Here is a 19,384-nt window from a genome sequence, read left to right on the forward strand (position 1 = left end):
TGGGGCTGTGACGTTTGAATGTTGATGATGTTGATAGGGTTGTTTCACAACAAACACAAACAAAGCAACAAAGATGCAGGAGAGTCAGTGCTAGTGTCATTAGTGGTCCCCATTTCAAATCTTTGTCATACTTCTTATTATTATTATTTGAAATGCTACTCCTCTTACACTGTTTAAGATAGAAACGTCATTCAAACTTTAAAATGTGCAGAGCGTTCAGGACCAGTGTGATTGCATACAACTCTTTGATATATGTATTTTTTTTTATCTATTGAGCTTTTTGACCTCATTCACGTTCATGGGATTTCTTCAACATTCTAAATGTCCTATTGTGACATCATCAACTCCCAGACTTCCAATATTTAATTTGCTGTGAACAATGCAACTTTTGAAACAAATCAGCTACTTTGACCACTTTCACAACAAGTGACACAACAAGTTAGAGCATATGAAATCCTCCTCTACTTCTCTGCTATTCAAATTGGAAATCGGAAACAAAAATATCAGTTACCAATCTAACGAAACAGCTATTTTAGTAACCACATGAATGATTTTCCAAACAACAAAAAGCTGGACAACATTTGCAGCACTTTAGACAGAAACATAGGTTTAACATCTTGGTATACTTCTCTGCTATTTAAATCTGGAATCAGAACAGAATTAGTTTCTACCAACCAAAAGTTAGAGTAGCTAGGTAACATCAGCTAACAGCTATCTCACGTCTCCTCATTGAGCAGCCCAAACAGAGCCGTTGCTATGGATACTCACACACGCAGAGGAGCGCATGGGGCAGCGCAGGCAAAACATTATGAGGAGGGTGAAGAGGGTGATTGAATTTAGAACAATAGTTTAGAATTGTGAACACCAAGCAAGCAGCTACCAGGAGGCAACTAAGGCAACAGTGTGTCGTCTTCCTTCTCAGCATTGTGCACTGTGCTCTAAATAACTCAACTGGCTAGTTTGCAGATCCTGCTGCTCTGATTGGATAGAGCGAAGCTGTCTCCATTCACCTGCTTCATACTTCACCGATCACTTCTCATCGCATGTTTTGGTCTGATCATTTAGATTGCTGCTGTCTCCTGCTACTATGATAAATCAATAGGCAAGGACGTTTTCTAGCAAGCTATAAATGTGCATAATATCTAACAAGTGAAGCGAGAGTAGGGAAAGAAGAAGAAATCCTGATGCACATTCTGACTGAGTGACAGCAAACTTGTCTGCCTGCTACAAGTTTTGAGGACAAGACACAGACACAGTCACATACACACACACCTCCGTGCACTGCTCCTAATCTGCAGCTTTTTTGGTTTATAAATCTGCAGGGAGATAGTTACTTTGCCAACATATAGCTTCCTAGGCATAATAAAACACATTTGTGTTTCATGATCACAGATATCAACTGTCAAATTACAGTTACGATTATGAATATGAGTATAGCTAGGTTGTCACTCCCCTAATAACAACACAGTAGATGAATTGGATACATAGACTAAAGGGGAAAACTTCTTAAATTTTAATTAGAATGAGAGTTGCCCCTGTTTGTGTGCGTGTGCGGTGTGCTCGTATGTCTGCACTTTGTGTAGCCATTAGTGATGATGCTAATCATAACCTTCTACTGGTAGAGATGGAAAGGCTTTCCCAAAAACCTTTTCAATTAAATGTTAACTTCAAAGTAACCTGGCAGAATGATATCATGATTATTTGCATCTATCTAATGGCCATTTGTTTAGCTGATTGGCTGTTTTTTAGGCAATTGAGAAATAAATGTACTGCAGCTGTCAAAAAGGCTAAATCAAATTACTTCCTTAATGCTATGACAGATTCTGCAGGAGATCCTGCAAAATTCTGGAAAACCGTTAATTCACTGAAACGGGGGAATTCTGCTGTTTCTCTTCCTAAGCAAATTATCTCTGACTCCTGTATTCTAAGTGAAAAAAAGTATATGTGTGATGCTTTTAATAAGCATTTCATCTCTGCTGGTTTTTTATTTGAAAAGAAAAGTGGCCATTGTGGTACTGGCCAGTTAGTTGATTTTTCGTCTTGCTTTTCAACCGTTACTCTGAAAAATGGTAACCCTGTTTTTAGTTTCCAGAAAATAACTGAAGCAGAGGTTCTAGCTGCCCTGTGTGCCATTGATATTAAGAAATCCTTAGGCGCTGACAATTTAGAACCGTACTTACTTAAGTGTGCTGCACCTATCATTGCTGGTTCAGTGACACACATTTAGAATCTAACATTAAGCACATGAAATATCCCTAAGGTGTGGAAAGCAGCTTTTGTTCTGCCATTACATAAGGGAGGTGACGGTAGTGATTTGGATAACTATCGACCCATCTCTAGGCTCCCTTGTCTGGCAAATATCCTAGAATCTATAGTCAACAAACAGTTACAATCTTTTATTTATGTTAACAGTATTTTTAGCACCAATCAATCTGGTTTTAGATCTAAACACAGTACCACATCGACCACTATGCTTGTTGTAAATGATATTGCAAATGCCTTAGATAATAGAAAGCACTGTGCTGCGTTGTTTGTAGATTTGTCAAAAGCTTTTGACACTGTAGACCATGCTATCCTTTTGAGTAAGCTGTCATCTATAGGACTGGGCACTGATGCCTGTCGATGGTTTTATGACTATCTTAAAGATAGAACTCAGGCCGTCATGGTCGACGGGGTCAAGTCTGACCCCTTACAGTTACTTAAAGGGGTCCCTCAGGGTTCAATAATTGGCCCACTATTGTTCTCACTTTATATAAACAACATGGGTGATGATATCAGATATTGTAAATTCCATTTATATGCAGATGACACAGTGATGTACTCTATTGCTCCAACACCGGACCAAGGTTTAATGCAGTTGGAGTCTGATTTTAGCATACTACAGGGGTCTCTTTTACAGCTTAAACTTGTTTTAAACGCTAAGAAAACAAATGTCATGTTTTTTTTCTAGGTCTAAACTCTCAATTAGAAACACGTTTGTAATCACTAGCTTGGATGGTACTCATATCAAACAGGTCTCTGCATATACATACTTAGGGGTATGGTTAGATGATAGGCTTTCTTTTAAAAAACATGTTACTGAATTCAACTAAGTTCAAATTCAAGATAGGGTTCCTTTACAGAAACAGGGCTTGTCTGTCCTCCGTAAATAGAAAACAAATTGTGCAGGCTACTTTTATGTCCGTTTTAGATTATGGTGATATTATCTATATGCATGCATCGGCAAACACATTAAAACCACTGGATGCTATTTACCATTGTGCACTCAGGTTTATCACGGGTGATAGTTAAAAAACTCATCAATGTTTCCTATATCAACATGTGGGTTGGGCCTCTCTATCTCTGAGGTGAGAGCAACATGCTCTCTTGTTTATTTATAAAGCACTTCTTTTAAATCTACCTCCATATATATCATCATTAATTTCCACTAGATATATTAATTTTAAAACCAGATCACAGATGTGGATAACATTAGAGACTCATGTGGTCTCCACAGAGTTGGGTAGGACTGCCTTCAGTTCCTTTGCACCTTATTTATGGAACAAACTGCAGATCCAACTTAAGTTAGACACTCTGGTGTCCCTTGCCCATTTTAAAAATGTTATGGAGGATCAATATGATGTTGTCTGTGATTGTTTCTGTTGAATTGTGTTTTTGTTTTGTATGTTTGAAATGTTATTGTCTGTATGTCTAAAACTGTACATGTCAACATGTTTACACAGGGCACAGCCGTAAAAGAGATTCAGGTCTCAGTCTGTTTTTCCCTGTTAAAATAAAGATTACAAAAAAAAAAAAAAAACTGTGGTATCTTGCTGGTGTGCACTTGCATTAAAGGGTAAGTACACCCAAAAATCTAAATTTCTTATATTTTTCCCTGACCTCAAAAGCGGTCTCCTGGTTTAAGCATTGTTGTGGACTTAGAACATCCAATTTTTTATATTTTTTTTATATTTACAACGTGTATTTCTGAGAGTGAAGACCTAAAAAAGCTATTAAAAAAATACCTGGAAACACTAAATGGAGAAAATGTCATTTAGGACTAAACGGAATCAGGCAAATTTTTTTTTTTTTTTTAAATAATTATATATATGGGGATCCCCTTCCCCCTATATATAATATATATAATAATATATATAGGGCCCTATGTATGCTATGCTCAGTTTACTTGTGTGCCCCCCCCCCCCCTGGGGCGGAGGTGCTCCGAGGGAAGGGGATCCCCATTTCCGGCCAGTGGGGTCCCTCTTCCCACTAATCCCCCTCCAGCTCAGAGAGGACGTTATGAACATCCCACTGTCGTCCAAATACGTTTTGAATAAAGAAAGTTATTTATTTATTTAAAACTTCAACAATGCCTCATTGTCTTCTGTGCTCTTATTAAAGTTTGCATATACTGTGGTATTCTAGTAGGAGAGTGTATAAAAGTGTAGTAGTCCGAGTGTAGCTATTTCTGATCAAATGTGTGATCTAACTGCCCCAAAATCCAACATAGTAAGGTTGATATAGTAGTCTATCAAAGTAATCATACCAATTATTTTACTTAATTTAACGTTGACTACACTACCGGTCAAAAGCCCCACACCTTTACTTCATGTAAAGTTACCATCAAGTTTATTATCATATTGCTATGATTAATGTGACAGAGCGGATTTGTCATGTTTATGTTGCGTAATAATACCAAATGGATATATACGAATAATTATGATTTCATGGTAGTGTAAGAATATGGACAATAATCATGACTATCCATGCATGACCTTCCAATACTGTATTTTTATCATATAGGATAATATCATTGTGTCCAGTGGCTTGGCTTGTTGGAATCATAAAGGTATGCATGTTGCATACATGCTCATTGCTTAATTAAGGGCCTTTCAAGTGTAATAGAATATATCCCCCCTTGATTTAAATACTTTCTATTTGTCAAATGTGATGCAGCGTACATACTGTAGGGGGTATTGAACTATGGTAGATCACACATTTCTTCAAACCAGACATCACCACACATGTAGCCACACATACACCCTCACAAAGTGGAAATAAGATAAAGAGAAGGAGTTCAGACAGAGTTAAAGAATTTCACAATTACTGGATGTCCTTCACACTGTGAACAAACAGGCATTTCTATTCAAATGTGTGTTTCAATTCCTTCAACAAATATGTTGAGAGAAAATCGGTTTTTACTGTTAAGACAGATGGCATTGTGATGAGGTGATCTAAAAGGAGTCAGGCGCAGGAGGGTAAATCGCAGAATAACAGGATTTATTCTGAACCGCAGAGTTACGCAGTAATGCGTAAAAACACTCCAGTGTGCAAAACAGGTGCACTGGAAAATACAAGGCACACAGGGAATATTCCCGGCGATACAAAATACACGGAGCTCCACCCAGCTTCTCTCTCCTCCACAATAAACAATCACACACAAAGACAAGGGGGCAGAGGGAACACTTATACATTACCAGGTGTGTGTAATAAACAAGACAAAACAAATGGAATGATGAGATGAGGAGCGGCATTGGCTAGAAGGCCGGTGACGACGAACGCCGAAACCTGCCCGAACAAGGAGAGGAGGCAGCTTAGGAGGAAGTCGTGACAGGTACCCCCCTTGATGTGCAGCTCCAGCAGCGCGCCGACAACGGCCTCGAGGACGGCCAGGAGGAAGCGGAGCAGGGCGAGCCGGAATGGCGACGGTGGAAATCCCACAACAGGGAGGGATCGAGGATATCCCTCACCGGGACCCAGCACCGCTCCTCTGGACCGTACCTCTCCCACTCCACGAGGTACTGAAGGCCCCCCACCCGACGCCTCAAATCCAGGATGGAATGGACTGAGTACGCCGGGGTCCCCTCGATGTCCAGAGGGGGTGGAGGGACCTCCAGCACCTCAGACTCCTGGAGCAGCCACCACCGGCATGAGGAGAGACACATGGAACGAGGGGTTAATACGATAATCTGGCGGGAGTAATAACCTATAGGTAACCTCATTTATTCTCCTCAGGACACCCCATAGTGCCAGAAGCTGTGTGTAAACAGGGCCTCTGCATTCTGCAGGGACTTGGAGAGACCGGGCAGAGGAAGGAGGCGGCAGGCTTTGAAAAAGCAGTCCACAACGACCAGGATGGTGGTGTTACCTTCAGAGAGGGGTAGATCAGTAAGGAAGTCAATACACAAGTGGGACCATGGCCGTTGTGGAACTGGTAAGGGCTGTAACTTAGCCACTGGGAGGTGCCTAGGTGCCTTACTCTGGGTGCACCCTCACATCCTTAGCCAAGGTAGGCCACCAGTACTTTCCGGTCAGGCAGTGCACTGTGCGACTGATACCTGGGTGACCAGAGGAGGGAGACGTGTGTGCCCAATAGATCAGATGGTCACGGACAAGAGCAGGCACGTACTGCAGCCCAGCTGGACACTGAGGTGGAGATGGCTCTGTGCGTAACGCCCGCTCTATGTCCGCGTCCATCGTCCATACTACCGGCGCTACAATGCAGGAGGCCGGCAGTATGGGGTTGTTGTCTATGGGCCTCTCGTCTGTGTTGTACAGCCGTGACAGTGCGTCTACCTTCACGTTCTTCGTACCCGGGATGTAAGATAGTGTAAAATCAAACCGGGTGAAGAATAGGGCCCACCTGGCCTGGCTAGGATTCAGCCTCCTCGCTGCCCGGATGTACTCCAGGTTACGGTGGTCCGTCCAGACGAGGAAAGGGTGTTTCGCCCCCTCGAGCCAGTGCCTCCACACGGTCAGGGCTCAGACAACAGCCAGCAGCTCCCGATCACCAACGTCGTAGTTCTGCTCTGCCAGGCTGATCTTCTTAGAGAAGAAGGCACAGGGGCGGAGCTTGGGTCGCGTGCCCGAGCGTTGAGATAGGACAGTACCTATCCATACCTCGGACGCATCCACATCCACTACGAATGGTAGTGATGGATCAGGGTGGGCCAGTACCGGGGCTGAGGTGAACAGACCCCTCAGGTTACTGAAGGCCCTGTCAGCCTCAGCAGACCAGTGGAGCCGGGACGGCCCACCCTTCAACAGAGATGTAATGGGAGCTGTGACCTTACCAAAGCCCCGGATGAACCTCTAATAGTAGTCAGCGAAGCCAATAAAGCGATGGACCCCCTTAACCGTGGTTGGAGTTGGCCAATTATGTACGGCTGAAATTAGATCTCCCTCCATCTCCACACCTGAGGTTGTAATGTGGTATCCGAGGAAAGAGATGGACTGCTGGAAAAACAGACACTTTTCTGCCTTGGCATGAAGGTCATGTTCCAACAGTCGGGCCAGCACTTTGCGAACCAGGGACACATGCTCGGTGCGCGTAGGTGAATACACCAGAATGTCATTGATGTAGACGACTACACCGCAACCAAGCATGTCCTGAAACACCTCGTTCACAAAGGACGGTAAGAAGGATGGAGCATTCATCAAATCACATTTTACATTACATACACATGTTTAGCAGATGTTATTGTGGGTGTAGAGAAATGCTTGTGCTTCTAGCTCCGACAGTGCAGTAATATCTAACAAGTAATATCTAACAATTTCACAACATATACCCAATACAAACAAATCTAATAAGGAATGGAATTTAAGATTATATACAGTTGAAGTCGGAAGTTTACATACTTAGGTTGGAATCATTAAAACTTGTTTTTCAACCACTCCACAAATTTATTGTTAGCAAACTATAGTTTTGGCAAGTCGGTTAGGACATCTACTTTGTACATGACACAAATCATTTTCCCAACAATTGTTTACAGACAGATTATTTCACCTATAATTCACTGTATCACAATTCCAGTGGGTCAGAAGTTTACATACACTAAGTTGACTGTGCCTTTAAAGAGCTTGGAAAATTCCAGAAAATGATGTCATGGCTTTAGAAGCTTCTGATAGGCTAATTGACATCATTTGAGTCAATTGGAGGTGTACCTGTGGATGTATTTCAAGGCCTACCTTTCAAACTCAATGCCTCTTTGCTTGACATCATGGGAAATCAAAATAAAAAAATGTCTGGTTCATCCTTGGGAGCAATTTCCAAACGCCTGAAGGTACCACGTTCATCTGTACAAACAATAGTACGCAAATATAAACATCATGGGACCAGGCAGCCGTCATACCTCTCAGGAAGGAGACGCGTTATGTCTCCTAGAGATGAACGTACTTTGGTGTGAAAGTGCAAATCAATCCCAGAAAAACAGCAAAGTACCTTGTGAAGATGCTGGAGGAAACAGGTACAAAAGTATCCATATCCACAGTAAAACAAGTCCGATATCAAATAACCTGAAAGGCTGCTCAGCAAGGAAGAAGCCACTACTCCAAAACCGGCACAAAAAAGCCAGACTATGGTTTGCAACTGCACATGGGGACAAAGATTGTACTTTTTGGAGAATGTCCTCTGGTCTGATGAAACAAAAATATAAATGTTTGGCCATAATGACCATATTTATGTTTGGAGTTAAAAGGGGGTTGCTTGAAAGCCGAAGAACACAATCCCAACCGAGAAGCACGGGGGTGGCAGCATCATGCTGTGGGGGTGCTTTGCTGCAGGAGGTCATGTACACTTCACAAAATAGATGGCATCATGAGGAAGGAAAATTATGTGTATATATTAAAGCAACATCTCAAGACAACAGTCAGGAAGTTAAAGCTTGGTCGCAAATGGGTCTTCCAAATGGATAATGACCCCAAGCATACTTCCAAAGTTGTGGCAAAATGGCTTAAGGACAACAAAGTCAAGGTATTGGAGTGGCCATCACAAAGCCCTGACCTCAAACCTATAGAAAATGTGTGGGCAGAACTGAAAAAGCATGTGCGAGCAAGGAGGCCTACAATCCTGAATCAGTTACACCAGCTCTGTCAGGAGGAATGGGCCAAAATCCAATGCAAGGGTGCAGACCTCCATCTTTCTTATTCACAAAAAATAAACTTGAGGAGGCGGGCGAAGTGGAGGGACGTATGAACCCCTGGCGCAGGGACTCGGAGACATGTGTCTTCATAGCCTCCGTTTTAGCCTGTGACAGGGAATACACATGACTCCTGGGAGGCACAACGTCTACCCTGAGGTTTATCGCGCAATCCCCCGCCTGCATTTTGAGAAAAAAAATATGCCTGTCACTGTTTACACATCACTCCGATTCAAATATGAATAGAAATAATACACACTTCACCTAATTGTGTTTCCGATATTCACATAAGTGAGATCACATCATCCTGTCACGCCCTGGCTCTGGGGACTCTTAAAAGTTGAGCCAGTGTGTGTAGTGTCTGTGTTGTGTTTTCTATGTTCATGTTCTAGTTTGTGTATTTCTATGTTGGCCGGGGTGGTTCCCAATCAGAGGCAGCTGTGGCTCGTTGTCTCTGATTGGGAACCATACTTAGGCAGCCTGTTTTGCACAGTTCATTGTGGGATCTTGTTCCGTAAGGTTTGTTTTGGTGTTTAACCTAGGACTTCACGTATCGTTTTGTTGTTTTGTTATGTGTGTATAGTACTCATTAAAAGATGTATGCATATCACGCTGCGCCTTGGTCTTCATCTTATAACGATCGTGACAGAAGATCCCACCAAAGAAGGACCAAGCAGCGTGTTCAGGAACAAACGCCGGGTAAGGAACTGGAGAAGTTGGCGATGTCCCAGGTGGGCGAATGGTGGTCGTGGGAGGACATGTTCGCCGGCAAAGGGCCATGGGCAAAAGTTAAAGCCCTGGCGAGAGAGGAGGTACGGCGCCAACCGTGCCGTCGTCGGACAGGCGAGAGGCAACCCCAATACATTTTTTTGGGGGGGCACACGGCATGGACGACGGGGATGCTGGAGGCAGCTACAGGACGTATTGGCGGATTAGGAGAGGAGGCCACCAGGTTTGGGGGGCTGGAAGGGAGGTTGGCGGAGCCTAGAGGTAGAGCAGAGCCAACTCCCCGTACTCAGGCTAGGCAGCGTGAGACTGGGCAGGTTCCGAGTTATGCGGAGCTGCGCACTGTGCCGCGAGTGGTCCTGCACAGTCCTGTACGTCCTGTGCTAGCACCACGCACGTGTCGTGCTAAGGTGGGCATGCAGCCAGGACGGAGTGTGCCGGCTCAACGCTCGTGGCCTCCAGTACCCCTCCTCGGGCCCGGATATCCTGTGCCAGTGCCACGTGCTGTAGTGCCAGTACGAGTGCACAGCCCTGTACGTCCTGTGCTGATGCCTCACACAGAGTGTGTGGAGATAGGCATTCAGTCAGGACGGGTTGTGTCAGCTCTTCGCTCCAGGCCTCCAGTCCGTCTCCACAGTCCAGTCCGGCCTGTTCCTGCTCCCCGCACCAAGCCAGTGGTGCGCGTCGTCAGCCCAGTCCGGCCTTTTCCTGCTCCCCGCACCAAGCCAGTGGTGCGTGTCGTCAGCCCAGTCCGGCCCGTTCCTGCTCCCCGCACCAAGCCAGTGGTGCGCGTCGTCAGCCCGGTCCGGCCCGTTCCTGCTCCCCGCACCAAGCCAGTGGTGCGCGTCGTCAGTCCGGCACGGTCCGTGCCTGTTCCACCTGTGCCTGGTCCGGCACCGGTCAGCTGCTCCACGCCGGAGCCAGAGCAATCCGCTCCACCGGTGTTCAGTCCAGCTCCGGTCAGCAGGGCCAGACCACGAGGGCGAGAGAGAGAGTGGTGGTCACGCCCGGAGCCGGATCCGCCTCCGAGGCGCAATGCCCACCCAGCCCCTACCCTCTTGAGTTTGGTTGGCGCGGTCGCAGTCCGCGCCTTTGGGGGGGATACTGTCACGCCCTGGCTCTGGGGACTCTTAAAAGTTGAGCCAGGGTGTGTAGTGTCTGTGTTGTGTTTTCTATGTTCATGTTCTAGTTCATGTATTTCTATGTTGGCCGGGGTGGTTCCCAATCAGAGGCAGCTGTGGCTCGTTGTCTCTGATTGGGAACCATACTTAGGCAGCCTGTTTTGCACAGTTCATTGTGGGATCTTGTTCCGTAAGGTTTGTTTTGGTGTTTAACGTAGGACTTCACGTATCATTTTGTTGTTTTGTTATTTGTGTATAGTACTCATTAAAAGATGTATGCATATCACGCTGCACCTTGGTCTTCATCTTATAACGATCGTGACACATCCAATGATTGCATTGAAATTGTTAGCATTATGACAGATTGTACAAATTTTCTCTGGAGGACCGATGGTTATGGATAAGGAGAATAGGCCGGAGCGATTGAAGCTAATTTTGTAATTAAAACAGATGATCTGGTATATAATATAATATAATATGCCATTTAGCAGACACTTTTATCCAAAGCGACTTACAGTCATGTGTGCATACATTTTTACGAATGGGTGGTCCCGGGGATCGAACCCACTACCCTGGCGTTACAAGCGCCATGCTCTACCAAGATTGAACTCTTTGGCCTGAATGCCAAGTGTCAAGTCTGGAGGAAACCTGGCACCATCCCTACGGTGAAACGTGGTGGCAGCATCATGCTGTGGAGACTAGTCAAGATCGAGGCAAAGATGAACAGAGAAAAGTACAGAGAGATCCTTGATGAAAACCTGCTCCAGAGCGCTCAGGACCTTAGACTGGGGTAAAGGTTCACCTTCCAACAGGACAACAACCCTAAGCACACAGCCAAGACAACGTAGGAGTGGCTTTGGGACAAGTCTCTGAATGTCCTTGAGTGGTGATCTGGTGACCAACACATGCAAACCGATCCCCAAATGGCACCCTATTCCCTATAAAACCGATGGGCACTGGTCAAAGTAGTTCACTACATAGGGAATAGGGTGCCATTTGTAACGAAGGTAATATGACGGCGGAGAGGGGCGATTGATAAAGTTCATCAATATATTTAATTTGGGGAGTGTGAGTCAAACGGCTCGCCAATTGACTGAAAGCAATAAGGGGGAGAGGCCTTTGCTAAGTATCACACAGACTTCATCCCTCTGTCTGCTTGGGGTGTCACTGCCACCGAGAGGAGAGCTCTATTGATTGGCCAGTGATAAATTCCACCCTCAGTAGTAACAGCTGCAAGTAATAGGTTATGTGTGGGTGTGTGTGTGTCTGTGTGTGCGGTTTCAGTCGGTTTACTATCGTGTGGGGCCCAATGAATACGACTCTGGTCTATAGAATCTCTATCCCTTAAGTTGTCTACTGCATTACATAGATGCTGCCATTGGGGCGGCAGGTAGCTTAGTGGTTAAGAGCATAGTGCCAATAACCGAAAGGTCGCTGGTTCTAATCCCCGAGCCAACTAGGTGAAAAATCTGTCGATGTGCCCTTGAGCAAGGCACTTAACCCTAATTGCTCCTGTAAGTCGCTCTGGATAAGAGCGTCTGCTAAATGACAAAAAAATAAAATAATAATTGGTCAATATTTAGTGTGGCTTGTTATTTTCAAACACGTTTCAATTGGAAAATGAGAATTTGTGGAAGTATCTTGTGAGAAAGAGTGAGACCTTATGAAAGACCTATCATCATATTTTGTTTTTGACAAATGTAATGATCATCAAATCACAGATAGATACTGCATTGTGATTCCATGACAGAATGATCTAAACAGAATTATATTTTTACTTGCAGCTGCTTCTACGTCTGCATTGTTTGCTCTTTGGGGTTTTAGGCTGGGTTCTGTTTAAGCACTTTGTGACATCTGCTGATGTAAAAAGGACTTTATAAATATATTTGATTTGATTTGCAACTGCTCAGTCAGCCTGTAAGTAGTGTGATGTGGATTGAATCAATCAATCAAATGTGTATGATTTGTTCACCGGCATTTCCCGGATGGAGGGAGTTGACACTTTATTTCAAACACATAACTTAAAGCGATATCCGTGGAAAACCACTATCTGCAATTGATTGAATCCCAGTCTCAGTCATCTGGAGTAGGCGGCTGGCGGCTGCATTTTTAAACACTTACTGGAGAAACAATAATGTCTGTCTCCTGGGTAATTCCTACCACATGCTATACTGTATGTGTGTGTGAGTGCATGTGTGCATACATGTGTGCATACCGGTCAAGGGGGAGGAAAGTCATTATGCTACCTCATCAAACCAAACATATTTTCTTATCATTACTTTCTCTAGCATTAAATTACATGACATTACATGACATAAGTTGGCAAGTGTTCCCACCTGAAGCATTGGAAATTATGTGTATCTCTTTCATCACGACAAGGTAAACAAACACACAGTTATGTATGTTGATCTGAATTAGCTGCTAATGTAGCCGTTTGCTATGGGAATGGTATGTGTGTGACTGTGCATGTGTCTTGGAGTGCGTGCCTGTGTGAGTGCTGTACTGTACTGTTTGGAGAAATGTTCACAGAATTGTCTCAGTGTGTGTCTGCACATGTACGGTTACATGTTTACGCCTCTTTGTTTGTGTAAATAGCTTTCCACCGTCATGTGTGTAACCGAGTGTGTACTTGAGAGGACGGCAGATATCACACACACACTCTTTAACAAAGCCAAGATGGTTTATTTACTTTCAACATTAAGGGTGTAAACTCAAAGGCTTAACAGTTCCCCTCAATGACGCAGGGGTTGTGGGTGGCTAAATCAAAGACCAGTACCTTCCTCCCTCTCCCTTTAATGAGCTACAGGACTCACCAGCCTTGGCTGAGCCCACCCTCTGTGTGTGTGTGTGTGTGTGTGTGTGTGTGTGTGTGTGTGTGTGTGTGTGTGTGTGTGAGTGTGTGGAGGGGGATGTGTGTGTATGTCTGTGTATGTGTCAGTATGTCTGTGTTTGTGTGTGTGTGTGTGTGTGTGTGTGTGTGCACGTGTGTGTGTGCACGTGTGTAGAGGAAAACAGCCCATAGCACTGCCACAATACCAGACTACACTGTTTATGAAGGCTGGGTTTTTTTATGTTATATTTCCTATAGCTTCCTCTCCCTTCTGATGGAGTTTAATGGCCCATCCACCTCATAAGGCTGTGCTTGCTGTTGCATTCTAAAGAGATGAGTACTTACAGTAAAGATATACTGTATGGTACTGGGAGACCACTGAAAGTGCCCACAGCCTCAGAGACATTGGCTGCATCCTAAATGGTACCCTGTTCCCTACAGTGCACTACTTTTGACCAGGGCCCATAGAGCTCTGGTCAAAAGTAGTGCACTATGTAGGACATAGGGTGATATTTGGGAACGCAACCATTTTATTTTAATCGGCCATTTGTTTCCTTATGGGATTTGGGTGCAAAACCCAACAAATCCCCCAACGCAATCACAAAAAAGTCCCACACCTATAGACCATGTGTGTGCACCACCGCTTTCACCTTTGTCTGAGAAATGCACCAGCAACATGTGGGCATTTTACGAGGGCAATTAGTAGAATAGCCTAGATTGGAGTATGTGAATACCTTATATTTATACACAGGAAGTAATTCTAGCAGTTTGATTAAAATGGTGCCATTTATAGCTTTCGACAGATCAGTAGAGAAACACGTGTCTGTACCATGAACGCAAAAAGAGGCTTAACAACACAGTACAAATCAACCCTGTGTCTTTCCCAATCCAAATCAAAGGGACTGACCACATACGAATGTGCTTCAGTTTAACAACAGCATTTGCCAATCCATTGTTCCGAAGCCCTGAGCCCCTTGCTAAAACAAAGACAGATAGGCTTGAAGTAAGCCATTTAATTAGCTAGCGTATGGATCCCTCAGCTTTGGCTGCGGCAGGCAACCAATTATGCATTCCTCAGACGTACGCACGGTACTACTTCACCAATGAGAGAGACAGAGAGAGAAGAGAGAAGCCAGGAGAGATCCTCTCCAGCCCTTGCTGTCTCTTACAGTACATCTCATCCCCTTTTCCAGTTAAAATAAGGTAAATAGCAGAGTCAGACAGCTTCATTAGCCCTAGTATTTGAGGAGGCCGCTCGGCCCCAGATAGCACTCATTGTCACTTAAATTGTGGAGCTTTTACACGAGGCCTGGGTGGCGACCTCTGATCAATTACGGCTGACATTATTGTTTGTCGGGAGCCTTTTCCCTGGACAGAGGGAGTTAGAGAAAGAAAAAAACTAGATATGAGCCTGTGCTGTGGCTGGAAATGTAATCTCGTCTCTCTCTTTTGTTTTTCTTTTGCTCCACAAACAATAAATCATTCAGTTGAAGAGATAATAAAGTGACAAGCCGGAGCTGGTTTAATTTTTGTGAAGGGAAATCTAGCCACTCCGTAGCTAAATGGAGACAGGACTGCTGGTTGGTTCATAGACAGAGGTCTGTGGGCTATTCGGAAGGCTAGGTATTCATTCCGATACCTTTGGATTAATATGCTATTATTCCTACCCAGAGGATGCCCTATTGTTGGAAAAGGTGGTTAGAATAGTTGTCTCCATCAGGACTCATGTTAACACACACACACACACACACACACACACACACATACACACACACACACACACACACACTACATATGCACACACACACACACAAACACACACACACTTGTGCATGCATGTAGGCACACGTACACTCACACACACACACACACACACACACACAAACACACACAAACACACACACTTGTGCATGCATGTAGGTACACTTACACTCACACTCACTCACACACACACACACACACCGTTAGAACACCAGCAGGATTAACGATAGAGGAGATTGCTTCGCTGCAGGTTAATGGCTCAGTCATTTTTGTCTTGAAAAAGGTTGCAATTATTGCCCTCTTTTTAATCAATCTAAACCCTTCATCAACTGATTTTGTATTAATACTTGAACCTGCTTTTCGTTTTCCAGACCTATTCCATGTGTTTCTGTCTGACATAACACCTTTTTAATTATGATATTTCCAAAGGGTATTTGAATTCATTCCATTTATCCTCTATGATTCGGATCATTGCTTATTCATGCATGCACTTGCGATGTGTTGTATTACCCAACCTAATAGCTTGAGCTGTTTGCCTGAGTATTAAGTGATTTGGAGTTTTAATGATGGTAGCTAAGTAGGAGTTCACCTTTGGAAGTCCCTAGGGCTTAGGCCTACTCCAGGTAAATTACTTGTTGTAGGCAGTAGGAAAGGTGGTAGGAAAAGCAACAAAAACATCCACTAAAGTCTATACACTCACATACACAATAGTTGGCCAACCTAATTCTAACCCATTCACTATAAATCCACCATGTAAGTACCTGGGAAAAGTAACTGAATCAATTCCAAAACAAAGACAGAAACAAGATGTCTGAAAAAACATCTACTCAAATAAACAAACACTCAGCTATTTCCCAATAAAACCTGACATCTATGCCATTGAATCCAACCAATCCAAGCTGTGCCCAGTGCCTTTCAGTCCCCAATGAAAGGACTAGGCGAACTCGTCTTGGCCTACAGCAGGTTCCCTTACAGTCAACTGAATGGGCCTTTATGGAGGAAACATCGCTTGAGGATGGTGGAACGTGAAAGGGAGGCCAACACATAAGGAGTGAGATTAAGACCCCTAGAGTCCTCTACTGTATGCCCATCCGTCTGCCTTTCAGAACGAGACATACTATAGAATCACAGCGGTTAGCACAAAAGATCACTCAGGGTGTGTGTGTTTCAAGTTTCAAGTTTTTATTTGTCGTATGTACGGGATACACATAGTATGTGCCGTCCAAAGAAATGCTTACTTGCAGGTCCCTTCTCGACAATACATTTGAATGACAAAAGCAAAGTCATATCAGTCTCAGGCTATCTCTCTCCCCTTATGTGTATGTTGGTTTCCTTAAGATGTAGTCAGACACAGTGTGTGTGTGTTCATGTTTGTGTGTCTTGCACATGCCTGTGCTGCATGTGTGCGTGCATGTGTGTTTGTGCGCACTTGCCCATGCTTATCCCTCAAAGGCAGGATAGCACTCCCCTTTCTGGCCCTTGATTGCCTTTGAAACGTAGATACACACATAGTGGGCCTCTCAATGTTGTCTCACTGTAACTACCCCTGCCATCAGGCCCACTGTGGTGCTGTTTTAATTGAGCCCAAGAGGTAATTGATTCAGAGATGGAGCTCGTACGAGAATGGTGGCGGGACCGAAGGTTCACCCTTGCGTTATGCCTTGGCTTTAATCTCCCTTGCTTCTTCATGCTTCGGGATGCTCACCACTCGGAATCTGCATGCCATCTTTCTTATGGAAATCAACATGATTCTGGAGAAATGTGAGGGAACAACGGAGAGAAGGAGTACCTCCTTGCCTTTCATTTCACAAACAGTGTCCTTGTCTTTTGAGGATTTCCTTGTGGTGTAGATCGCCTTGTCCCTTGTTGCCAACTGATGTTTTGTCGCAAAAGCATAGATGTTTTGTGGATTAGCTTTCTTGGGTGGTGGTTCTAGTGGTGTTTGTTCTCTTCTTTACCTTGAGCCAAGTTGTCAAAAGAAAATACAGTGGGGTTTTGTCAGATTCAGTAGCTTCTGTGAGGTATTGAGATTTTTTTTTAAGCACTTCAGGGGAAAACAACTGAGTGGCGAAGGAAGAAGGCAGAAATGTTCCCAGTCACTTTTGAGCCCACCAAGTTCAAAGCACCCCAAAAAGGAGGTGGGAGTGCTGAGAGGAGGAGGCCTGGGGTTTCGGGGACAGACACCTATGTGTGTTCATGTCCTTTGAAGGTTAGACCGTTTTCATAATACTGTATCATCTAAAGGCACAGCGGAGCGCTAGCCTACACTATTCCCCTTTTTTTTGTCCGACTAATGTCTTGACTTTGAACAATTAGAGTACTATTGCTGAGCTGAAATTGAATAATTTTTTAACATTTGTAAGATATCTGATCTTGTGATGAGGTAATGTAATCCAGATTACAAAACGGAGCCGAAATGAAAATTCCCTGTTAAATTAAAAATCAGACTTGTTCTGTGGTGTAGCTTGTTCAGCTTGTAGCCATTTTTCACACTAAGTGTTTCCCAAATGGCATCCTATTCACTATATAGTGCACTAATTTTAGCAATGGGTCCTGGTCAAAAGTAGCGCACAATAAAGGGAATAGGATGCCATTTTGGACACGGACTTAGATCATTCCTTATGTGTAAGTAGCAAGCGTTATTTCCATAATGTGGACCTTTTGTTCAACACAGAATAATTTATGTGTTTTTTTTGGCTTTGTATTTGTATTTATTAAGGATCGCCAAGGCAGCAGCTACTCTTCCTGGGGTCCAGCAACATTAAGGCAGTTATATACAGTTTACAATATTACATGACATTACATTTCATAACACTTTACCCAATATGTTTAGTGTGGCTTTGAATGATTGTGTATATATAGTTATCATCATTGCCATTTTCATTACAATTATTGTAATATAATCTATTATTAACATGTGATGTCAAACATTTACGCCTCTTATGTTAATATGGAACGATAACCCGTGAAGCGCTTGAGATAAGGATTACAAAATATACTGTGAGGAAGGACCGGGTTTAACATATTCTGCTGATATTATTACATAAATAAGTGTAATGTTGTTTGATGATAATTATTTTATGTTGTTATTTTTGCATTCAATGGCATGAGAAGGCATGTCAGTATCAGTGATCTGTAGGTTATACCAGCATGTCCACCCAGCTCAGTAAATCTTAATTCAATCAAATAGTTTTACAGTTACTTTTTGTAATGATCAAACATAAATTACGAACAGTCTAAAAATAGCGGGTAGGCTTCTCTAAAAGGAATAGTAAATGACACCACATAAGTAAATGATACCGCATAACCATCACCAAGACAGGTTTTGACTTAACCCAACCCTTATTGGTTACATATGTCAAATTAACCAATTAACCAATCAACGTCCTCCAATCGAGATGAACCAACCAACCATGGTTTCCATTAACCAATCACCTTTCTCCCCTGTTGTAGGTTTGGAACTGCCCTTCATGATGATGCCCCACCCCCTGATCCCTGTTAGCTTGCCCCCTGCTTCTGTTTCCATGGCAATGAGCCAGATGAACCACCTCAGCACCATCGCCAACATGGCCGCCGCCGCACAGCAGCAGAGCCTGCCCTGCAGAATGGTCACCTCAGTCATCAAAGTAAGCTATAATAATAATAATAATAATAATAATAATAATAATAATAATAATAATAATAATAATAATAATAATAATAATAAGCATAAGCATAAGCATAATAACTATAAAGTAAGACATTATATGACAGTGTTTCCCAATCCTGATATTTGGGACCCATAAATGTGTTAGTGCTAGGGCAAAAATAAATATGTACACCCCTTTGGGTCCCCAGGACCAGGATTGGAAAACACTGTTATATTCAAACATGGAAGATGTGGCACAGCAACAGAGCCTGCCCTGCATAATAGTCACCTCAGTCATCAAGGTAAAGTGGCAGAATAGACACAAACTGTGTATAACAAATATACAGCTCTAGGCATTTAAAGTAATTGTTCATGAACTTTTGACTGCGATGAAGGACAGGGAAGCACTATGGAAATGGCC

General features: G+C 43.6%; 1 protein-coding gene across 1 annotated transcript in view; it reads left to right on the top strand.

Moving 5' to 3' along the window:
• The window catches only part of LOC311129787 (dachshund homolog 1-like), a gene marked incomplete at both ends in the record, with an annotated part of 351,947 nt that overhangs the window by 232,782 nt on the left and 99,781 nt on the right, over positions 1–19,384 (top strand). The window contains 2 exons of the mRNA XM_084162228.1: positions 18,789–18,961; positions 19,173–19,265. Coding sequence (XP_084018354.1) covers positions 18,789–18,961; positions 19,173–19,265 — 266 coding nt within the window. The remainder of the gene's footprint in view (positions 1–18,788; positions 18,962–19,172; positions 19,266–19,384) is intronic.

Source organism: Coregonus lavaretus (assembly GCF_964263955.1).
Source record: "Coregonus lavaretus genome assembly, chromosome: 5".
Taxonomy (NCBI): domain Eukaryota; kingdom Metazoa; phylum Chordata; class Actinopteri; order Salmoniformes; family Salmonidae; genus Coregonus; species Coregonus lavaretus.